Source organism: Eurypyga helias, unplaced genomic scaffold, assembly GCF_000690775.1.
Source record: "Eurypyga helias isolate BGI_N326 unplaced genomic scaffold, ASM69077v1 scaffold4018, whole genome shotgun sequence".
Lineage (NCBI taxonomy): Eukaryota > Metazoa > Chordata > Aves > Eurypygiformes > Eurypygidae > Eurypyga > Eurypyga helias.
Genome location: NW_010264833.1, coordinates 33761 through 44501, shown reverse-complemented (window position 1 = coordinate 44501; position 10741 = coordinate 33761). Strand labels below are relative to the sequence as shown.

Genomic DNA, 10741 nt, shown 5'->3' with positions numbered 1-10741 from the left:
TTTTGATCCTAAACTGTCTAAAGTGTTTAGGAACTAACTTAGCGTTGTTTGTTCTAAGTCTCATAAGGTCTTCAGAGATGACTTTTGCGCCATCAAAACACATGCAATCAAAACACTCCTGTGTTTTGATTGCATGTGATTGCAGAGCACCCCTGTGTTTTGATTGGATGTGAATTTTCAGGGTTGGGTTTCAGTGGCAAAAGGATGTGTAAACTGGTCTGGTGATGCATATGATTTCCAAGAGTTTTTAACATCCATGGTGTATTATGTGTAATGAATATCCAAGCAAGTGCCGCAACAGAAGAATGAAGTATTCAGTATATTAAGAATAGTTATGGAACAGACTCACAAAATACACTTCTATATTTATTCCTAAAAGAGTCTAACTGCTAGAAACAGAGTCAGTAATTATAAGAAGGTTGAAAATACCTTCATGCAGATACTTGGTCATATTTATAGACTTCAGCACTGAGTCACAGAATATATAAAAAGATGCCTAAGAAATACCTGGACCATTGCAACTTGTGGTGGAATATGCGATATAATCAGTTTTGCAGATCACATAATTAATTGTTGCTCCTAGAAAGTGTTAATTTGTGCTACTTTGTCTCCTAGTAAATGCTGCTGACAATAAGCAGAGGGACAAGAATATGACTTGTATTAAAATATCCATTGATCCGTAAGTAAAAGCATTTTTCTGCTATTGTAGTTCAGATTTGTACAAATTATGTTAGTAAATGAATTTGGATTTTTTTTTAAACAAAATAATATTTTCTTAATTAATTAGCTGCATATTTTAAGATGAAAAGGTGAATTTAAAAGTGATTAACAGTAAATACTACCATTCTGAATTGGTAATCATAGACTGGTTTAGATTGGAAGGGACCTTAAAGACTACCTAGTTCCAAACCCCTGCTATGGGCAGGGACACCCTCCACTAGACCAGGTTGCTCAAAGCCTCATCCAGCCTGGCCTTGAACGCTTCCAGGGATGGGGCATCCACAACATCTCTGGGCAACCTGTTCCAGTGCCTCACCACCCTCTCTGGGAAGAATTTCTCCCTGATATCTAATCCCATTCCCCCTGGTCCTGTCACTACAGACCCTTGTAAAAAGTCCCCCCCAGCTTCCTTGTCAGCCCCTTCCGGTACTGGAAGGCTGCAATAAGGTCTCCCTGGAGCCTCCTCTTTTCCAGGCTGAACAAGCCCAACTCTCTCAGCCTGTCCCCATAGGAGAGGTGCTCCAGCCCTCTGAGCATCTTTGTGGCCTCCTCTGGCCTCGCTCCAACTGGTAGATATCCTTCTGATGTTGAGGGCCCCACTTTCCTAAATCATTCACTAACATTTGATTTAATGGGGCTTAAACCCAGAAGATTATAAAAATCATGATTAGATGAAAGCTTGGCAGTATATAATTATAACCTGCCTCGTTACTCATAAATAACAACCTTGAGGTTTTGTAACAGTTTTGTACCTCTTGAAGTTCTGTGATAACTCCTTTAGCATTAGGATAGAGATATGTTTGAATTAGTCAGCTGTATCACACTGAAACTGCAGATTACAAATATGTCATTGCCATTGTTCTTCAGAACTGAATACTTAGAGATGTTTTGTAAGGAGAAGTACCCTAGTTAAATGGACGTTGATTGGTTTCCTTTAATAGTACCTTTTCAGTGATGTTTAACTGAATAGCAAATGTTTTAGACACCTAATTTTCACACCTAACCACTAGGATAAATATACTGAGGAATAATTTTTCTGCAAGTTTTCAGTACATTGTCACTTTCTGTAGATCAGATTGGTTTTATTGTTGGGTGGGAGGGAAATGGTAGTGTAAATCTGCCTGGCCTGTCATAATTTTGAACTCTTTAATACTCCAAAATTAAAATTCTGTATAAGAGCCAGAATTATTAATGATGCCAGAAGTTGATGGATTTTGGCACTGATGCATAAAATAAGTTGCAGTGTTTATCATAACTAAGAAATAACAGTTTTAAACGGGTGACAGCTTGGCTGTGTCTGTGGACTTCAGTGAAACCTAAGAAGCTACACCTCTAACTTAAGTATAATTCTGTCACTAAACTTCAGCATTCTGTTGCAAATCATGTTGACAGTGAAGGTTTTTCAAACAGGTTTTTGGGGATTATTTTTATAATACTAAATACTGTCATGTACGGGCAATTATGCTGCTGCTTCTAAGACATCTAATAAGCACAATTACGGGTTTTTTTTGATAGGGCTGTGAATAAACATGGTAAGAATATGGTCTTTTATAGTATTTCTGTGTAGTTATTTAAACAGCTAAAATGTATGCAGGAGTTTGTTTTCATTATTACATTAATTGGCTTAATGCCTTCACTGTTTTATAGGGAATCCAACATTATCAGCATATGGAATAATGGAAAGGGTATACCAGTTGTGGAACACAAAGTAGAAAAAGTATACGTACCTGCTTTAATCTTTGGGCAGCTGCTAACATCCAGCAACTATGATGATGATGAGAAAAAAGTTACAGGCAAGCCTATTTAATGTGCTTTGTTTTATTAATTTAAGCCATTGTTTGCTTTTCAGCATGCTTTCTCGCTTTTTCTCCTTCTATTCTGTTTCATAACAGATGATCACTTAGTCACCATTACTACAGTTCTGTGTTAGAGCAAACTTACTTACAGAAAAAGAATCTTACTTTTTCTATTTAACGTTAGTATTTACGAAGAAATTTACATTTGCATCTTTAACACCAGTACTCGTTACTCAGTAGCAAACAACGTATTTTCATATTTTGATTTTAATGTATGCAAGCATTTAGACATTTATACTCTTGAAAAGAAGGAAAAAAATATAAATCAGAATGTGATTTATTATCTTAAATGTGAAGTAACCCTAATTTAGATCAGGAATGAAAGTTAGTTCTATTCTATCCTACCCCATATATTTTGCCCATATTACGATGTGTAGCTGCACAGTGATTTGGATGTGATCATGACCTAGTTTTAAGTGGAATCAGGGTGTTGAGGTCACTTGCCTTTCAGCAAGCAACTGGTAGATCAACCTAATGGAAACAATGGGAGCATCCTGCCCTTGGGGGAGGAGAAACTGCTCGTTTTTGAGGCAGAAGCAGTTGCACCAGTTTGGAGGTACTGGACACTCCATCTCTGGCACACTTTGATAGCCATTGACCTACGGCCCAAATTTTGCCATAGGCAGGAACATTTGACTTCGTTGACATACTCTCTGCATATCATCATTATAGTTCTGCTGTAAACTTCTTGCTGTATGTTACTTTTTCAGGTGGACGCAATGGGTATGGTGCAAAACTTTGTAACATATTTAGTACAAAGTTTACAGTTGAAACTGCTTGCAAGGAATACAAACACAGTTTTAAGCAGGTATAGAAATGATTTCAACTTTTTTCCTTTTCCTTGCTGTAACTATAAATTTTAAATTTAACATGTTTTCTATAATTCATGAATATTTAATCAAATGAATCATTTAACATTTAAATGGATGTGTAGAGTTTGCAGGCTAGGTAGTACGGTTGGCAGAATTGCTGCTTCTGTGTGTTAGAATTTGGGGTTTTTTTTGATTAGGTAATATTTTTCTTCGGAGTGTTAAATGACTAAATATGGAAACCAAATTTCTGCTGTCAGAACTAAAGTATATTCATGTGCATGTGAAACGGAATATATTTAATTGAAACATTTTGTAATTGCTGTTATATAATTACTCAAAAAATCCACTTAGCGGTGCAAACATAGAAGCAATTATCTAGATATTTTTTTATAGTGTCAATTTTCAGTGTTTGTTATGAATTTCAGTAGTCTAGCTCGACTTTGGTGCGTTTATCTTTGAGATGGCCACCTTTCTGAAAATTTGAAGAACTTTGTTAGAGTATTAGATACTAAAGTTCCTTGGGTTTGGAGTCCCTGTCGGTTTCCTTCTCTTTTTTTCTGGACAAGTAATAATTTCTGGTTGTGCTGTTATGTCACTGTGTAAATAATACATTTCAGTGGTTTTACCTGTCTCTTTAAAGACACATTTTCTGCTGATTGCCAGAAAGCAAATTAATATTGGTTGGAGTACTTTTTTCAAAATGGCATGTTTTATGACTTAAAGTGCTATGTTTTGCAGTATTTTCAAAAATTGTGAAGATTTAATACAACTAAACTTTGATATATGCTGTGAGTATCTGTTCTGCTTGGTCGTATAAATGTGCCCGTGTTCTTAAACACGGGACACTACCAAGACTCCGGAGTCAGGGCTGAGCAAGTTGGTTTGTCAAGAAGCGTGCTCTGGTACATTGCACACCCACAAAGATGCCATCTTGGAGATCCTGTGCCAAGTCTCTGCACAGGAGCTGATAAGGCTCCCTATAGAAGCGTGTAGTAGATTGAAAGCATTAAACTGATGGGCAATAAGGACTGCCTAGCTTGTGTATGTAATTTAGTCAGTTCTGTGGTGGGCCTTTCGCATTAGAATCATGTCCATCGATGTAATGATACCTGCATATTTACAGGAACCACAAATCTGCTGTCACTGATGCTTGTGCAAATTTTGGTACAGCAATTAATTTTGTGGGTAGTGTTTCACCAGAGGAAACTTCTAAAAGAAGTCTGTGAGCTTCTTGTTGTGTAGCTGTTGCAATCCTAGCGTAGCTGGAGGATGACGTGTATTGTAAACTAACATCTAAAATGTTTTATTTCCAAAGACTTGGATGAACAATATGATGAAGACCTCCGAACCCAAGATTAAGCATTTCGATGGGGATGACTACACATGCATTACATTCCAGCCAGATCTGTCTAAATTTAAAATGGAAAAACTTGATAAGGATATTGTGGCCCTCATGACAAGAAGAGCATATGATTTGGCTGGGTCATGCAAAGGAGTCAAAGTCATGTTGAATGGGAAGAAATTACCTGTAAGAACCACATTTAAAATGTGTTAAGTGTACTGAGTATTTTATGCAAAGAATAGTAATTGTTATCTGTATTACTCATAGGTAAATGGGTTTCGCAGTTACGTAGATCTTTACGTAAAAGACAAGCTGGATGAAACTGGAGTTGCGCTCAAAGTTATTCATGAAGTTGTGAACGAACGATGGGATGTGTGCCTCACTTTAAGTGAAAAAGGGTTTCAGCAAATCAGCTTTGTAAATAGTATAGCTACCACAAAGGTGAGTAGTTATATTAAACAATAAATGTAAATGAGAAAAATGTGTGCTAAGGTTATGCCCAGTCAGATATTTGATAAAAAAACCACATCTGGGTTACTAAAAATAAATGGGTGAGATAGTCCTTTGCATGAGAGGATCTGGCAGAGCAATTGAATGCAATCAAAATACATTCATGGCAGTATTTCTGAATATGCAGTAGTTTTTAAAACTAATATTCATTATCAGTGATACTGATGTCTTATGTGAGCATACGTGGTGTTGATTAGATATAAAAGGAACTAAACTCTCTTATTTCTTCCTTATTAACACATTGTAATAAAATAATTCTGAAATTAAGGTTAAAAAAAAGTACAAGCCCCTTTAAAGCTGGTATTAGCATGTTTTGGAGGGCAAAAATGGCTTTTGCTGTTCTTGAAAAAAATGGCTTTCCATTTATTGCTTTATGATGTATAAAACTGGCCTGAAAATTTGAGATTAATTTTCTTCTATTTGTGTTTCTGTATAAGTGGATCTAGGTGTTCTCTGTACTTATTAGCAACTAGAATAGTAGTGAAAATATATCATGGCAAATCTTCAGTTATGATGAAACAGCAGTATGCTCAGCATACTAATGTAGAGTCTTTGTGCTTCTCAAATTGCTGGGGTGACCAGGCACCAAGGCAGTCACCTAAAACCAACTAGTGTAACTGTCAACGTGGTAGGTTGACCCTGGCTGGAGGCCAGCTGCTGACCAAAACCGCTCTATCACTGCTCCTCAGCTGGACAGAGGGGAGAAAATACAGGAAAAAGCTTGTGGGTCAAGACAAGAACAGGGAGGGATCACTCACCAGTTACGGTCACAGACAAAACACACTTGACTTGGAGAAAATTAATGTAATGTAATACCAATCAAATCAGAGTAGAGTAATGAGAAATAAAAACAGACCTTGTAACACCTTCCCTGCCCCACCTTCTTCCCAGGCTCAGCGTCGCTCACAGTTTTGCTCACTCCTCCCCACGAATGTCACAGGAGGACAGGGAATGGGGGTTGTGGTCAGTCCATCACACGCTGTCTCTGCTGCTCCTTCCTCCACAGGGGGAGGGATCCTCACACTCTGCCCCTGCTCCAGCGTGGGGTCCCTCCCACGGGACACAGGCCTCCATACACTTCTCCAATGTGAGTCCTTCCCAGGGGCTGCAGTTCTTCACAAACTGCTCCAGTGTGAGTCCCTTCTGCAGGGCGCAGTCCTTCAGGAGCAGCCTGCTCCAGCCTGCATCCCCCATGGGAGTCACAGGTTTGCCACGCAAACTCAATACAGTCGTTTGTGCCAGACTGGCATAACCCAGGTTTAGGGATCTGGGATCCACCAGTGAAAGAAAGTCTTTGTCATTTCTGTGCTTCACAGGTTGCATCAGATGAGTAATGTAACAACAGTAAAGCAATTCTAGTCATTGGTGAGGCTGTTTTAAGGGAATCTTAACCATGAGCTTCCCCAAAAGATGAGAAAAATCAGGATTTGTAATCAGACGCTTAAAAACCTGTCCTTTCTCAGATCTATTCTGAAAGAGTCAAACAGAAGCAAGATGGAATTGTAGCCCAAGTGGTTCATAAGCACCAGTGGCTACACTAAGTGGGGTCCCTAGTCTAGGCAGATGCCCAGAAACATCAGCGTTGATCGCAGTGGCAGGTGATGTGTAGCTAATGCATTAGTGATGTATATTTTTTACTACATAGCTGCTCCCAGTGTCATTTTCAGTGTAGCTGAACCAGCATCCAGTGGTAAGGGGGATAGTGTATTTCATTGTAGAATATTGACTTCCTAAGTGTGCGTTTTAATTAAATGCTTAACTGATACTTGTCAAAACTAGGGATAACAAATGGATCTGGTAGTTGAAAGGTTAAAACTTTGTTTTAATTCAGGCCTCTTTATGCAACATAAAGAAGAAAAATAGCATGACATTAAAGATGTGTACAATGCCGTTACGAAGAAGCTGGCGATGTAGAGAAACATAATAATGCTTGATACCAGGTTAAGAAAATGCATTTGAAAAAAAAGGGATATTTATTGACTCCTAAGTTAAATATATTGCCTACACTGACACAAAAGATTGTGAATTTGACTCCCCTGGATCAGTTTTCACCCATCACGCAGTTACACATACATTGTTATCATATATTCTTTAAGAAAATTCATAGAAAAAGTACTGTGTATTCTTCAAAGGTAAGTGTTGTAATTTCTAGTTTTTCCCACTCTCCCGATCCATGCCTTATGTGTGTGACTGGATGTGGAATGTTCGGGGCCGGTGAACCACCTCACCAGCAATTGATGTGCAACTACCCACTGATGAGACATAATGGCTAGTAACTAACTGCGTCAACTGCCTGTCCCCTTATCTGCTAACAGGTGAGGAGCTCATTTCAGCTGTTTTTTGGTTATTTATCGCTGTTTGCTGAAAGCTTTCCATTTCTGTTTCTGGATAAATTTCACCCAGTCATAACTTCCCTTCCACCTTTTTTAAACTTGCTTTAAATTGCAAACAAGTTTTTTTTAGGTTGACGGGGGTTTTTTTTTGAGGGGTGTGTAGGTCAGGCAGTATGTTGAGGCACAACTCCCTGGGTTTGTTCTTGTAGATTTGTTATCTTGGTCAGGTCTCCATTTATTCACACTTTTGTCACAGTAGGCCGTCACAGAATCTGACTTCAGTCTCTCAGGCAGCATTTGAAAGCATGTTTGTAGCTAAGGTTGTGCAGATAACCTTTTGGTGAGACTTGTATATAAACGGATTAAGCATGGTCTTCTCGAGTTCTGGGTTTCAAGTAACAGCTGTAGTAGAAGTTGTAGTAGAAACTTCAGTTATTAACTTGGCAATCCAATGATATTTTTAATGTGGCGGCACTGCTAACTGTGTAATGCTACCAATCATTTTAGCAGAAATGCTCAGCTAATACAGATGCAGTGTCAGAGAGTAGACGTGGGTGGAGGGAGCTTCCCAACCTGCTAAATTTGCTGGAGTTCAACAGGAAATTCAGGACCATGCCAGAGCTTGATGTTTTCAGATGTAGTCTAATAAAATAAATATAATAGAAAGAAAGTGCAAAAGAAAATAGGGTTTTATTTCTATATCTAGTTCAATGAAATCTTCAGATTTATAATTACCTTCTGAATTTGTTTGCCATATAAACAATTTATCTGTCTGAGGAATTTAGATATGGCTTATATTGGAATTAATTGAGGCTGCTGGCTATTGATAATGGTATGAACAGAATGTATATAGGAGCCAGTCTGAGCTGCGTTTTAATGATTTTAGTTGTTACCATTTCATTAGATGTCTTTGCATCTTGAAGTTTGCAAGACTGGGATTCAGTCGAAACGGTTACCTTCTGGGATAAGGAGGTTGTGCAGTTTCAGTGCTCTTTCTCCTAATACAGTAGTCATAATAATAATTGACGGCCCTCTAGGTTTCGAGGGTATTTTTCTTTTTCTGTCTGTATTAAAATGTGCTGACAGTTGGGGCAGTTATAGGCTGTTATGCTTCTATAGTGGGTAAATGTGCCACCTACTGGTGAGATGGTTGAAAGGTTCTTTGAGCTCTGAACATCCCTCACTCAATGCTACACAATAAGAATGGACACAGGAATGGGGAACTGTTATCATAACTAATATCTTCTAAGAACAAGGATTACTGGTAAGTAGCTAATTTTTCATATGTCAGATGTTAGTTTTAGAAAAATATTTGAAGTGCTTGTAAAATTGTAAAAAGAACCAAACCAACAAAGTGCTAAAGTTGTAAATACAAAAATACACTGAGATATTCCCATAAGCATAAGTTTTCAGTAATGTGATGAGTAAAAGTAATGCACTTGAAAATTGCCATTCAAATGTGGAATTTTTTTTAAAAACGTGTAATTTGATATTTTGAAATCAGGGAGGTTTAGATTAGATATCAGGAAGAAATTCTTCACAGAGAGGGTGGTGAGGCACTGGAACAGGTTGCCCAGAGATGTTGTGGATGCCCCATCCCTGGAAGTGTTCAAGGCCAGGCTGGATGAGGCTTTGAGCAACCTGGTCTAGTGCAAGGTGTCCCTGCCCATGGCAGGGGGGGTGGAACTAGATGATCTTTAAGGTCCCTTCCAACCCAAACCGTTCTGTGATTCTATGATTTTCCTGTAGTACCTTTTCTTTACAGTTTGGAAGTGGTTTTACTTTTCTTTGAAGTGGCAGAGTGTCAGTGTATCAATTTTCACTTCAACTCTCCTATGCCGAAATTCTGTCATCCACATGTGAATAAAAAATGTTGTGTTTTAATTCTGGTGTTTTTTGGTTTGGGTGTTTTGTTTGTTTCATTGTTTTTTAAGAAGAAATGCCATGAAAAAATACCTGTATGTACGGTGCTTCTAAGCCGCACTAGTGGTTTGTGCTGCTATTTAGTAGCTGACTCTAGAGACTGACAGACACCATATGTGGTTACTTTGAAGTGCAAATACTGGTTTTGGTTATGACTAATAATATCTACCATCTTAAGCTATTTTTTTACCTCCTCTTTTTTATTTTCATTTTTACTTTCTACATGAAGTTGAGAACTCAGCTACTATCTCCAGTCAATTCAACAACTTTACCTCTTCCTCAGTCTTTTCAGTTGCATACTCTGCCTTAAAATGTAGGATCCTAACTTTTGTGTTTTGCTTGCTGGTTCTTTCTTTCCCTCCATCTTTTGACTGCTGGGTTGTTTTTTTTGGTGTTGTTGGGTTTTTTTTGTTTGTTTGTTTTCCTTTTCTTATTTCTTATCTATCCTATACTTCCTCATACCCATCAAAAGCTTTTTTTCTCCTTGGTTCTGTTTTAAAAACAGCTTTAAAGGAGTGGGTTCTTGTTTGTTGTCTGATGATGAATGGGTCCATAGATGTGTTTTCTTTATTTTGTCTGTCCTAACGCATAATGGTCTCAACAGGAACTGTAAATTGGTCTATTTGTCTAAAGGACTAATTCGTATTAAGCAGAGGTGATCTTCTGTGTAAAATACTGAATGTTGCGTTAGGTATGTTTCATTTGTGTAGGATATGCCTGCATCACTCCATTCTTTGTTACAAGAGAATAGATTTTAGTCAAAGCATTATGAACTTTTTATAACAGCCAATAAAATTTAGCGTTTTTTTATTATTTGTACCTTTTTGTCTATAAATTTAAAAGAAGACCTTTGAATACTCAGAAATGTAAACAGCTTTTAGATATCCAGGGCTTTAGCACCATCCATATTTTTGACATCTTTTTAAAGAAAGCCTGCTGTTTTACCTGTAAGGGAAGTTGTTTCAGCTTGGGCTTGTAAATATTTAAACATATTTATCACCATTGGCTTACGCAATTTCAGTAGTCATTGTTCCATAGAATTAAAGAATACAGGATACATACCTTCAAATACTAGTTGTTCTTCATAATCTGGAATGTTTTATCCATGACATGAGTGCTGGTTTAGTGTGTTAGTAGAGGGTTCAGTTCTAGGGCCTGTCCTGTTCAATCTATTTATCAGCGATCTGGCTGCAGGAGTACAACTGTACAACGAATGAAATGTCTTGCCTCTGTTCTGTGTAACAT

The 10741-nt window shown here is 37.8% G+C and overlaps 1 protein-coding gene across 1 annotated transcript in view; it reads left to right on the top strand.

The window, feature by feature from the left end:
• The first annotated feature begins 615 nt into the window (after positions 1-615).
• The window catches only part of TOP2B (topoisomerase (DNA) II beta 180kDa), a 40271-nt gene continuing 30145 nt past the window's right edge, over positions 616-10741 (top strand). Inside the window, exons 1-5 of the mRNA XM_010156498.1 lie at positions 616-679; positions 2368-2513; positions 3287-3384; positions 4704-4916; positions 4998-5171. Coding sequence (XP_010154800.1) covers positions 651-679; positions 2368-2513; positions 3287-3384; positions 4704-4916; positions 4998-5171 — 660 coding nt within the window. The 5' untranslated portion in view covers positions 616-650. The remainder of the gene's footprint in view (positions 680-2367; positions 2514-3286; positions 3385-4703; positions 4917-4997; positions 5172-10741) is intronic.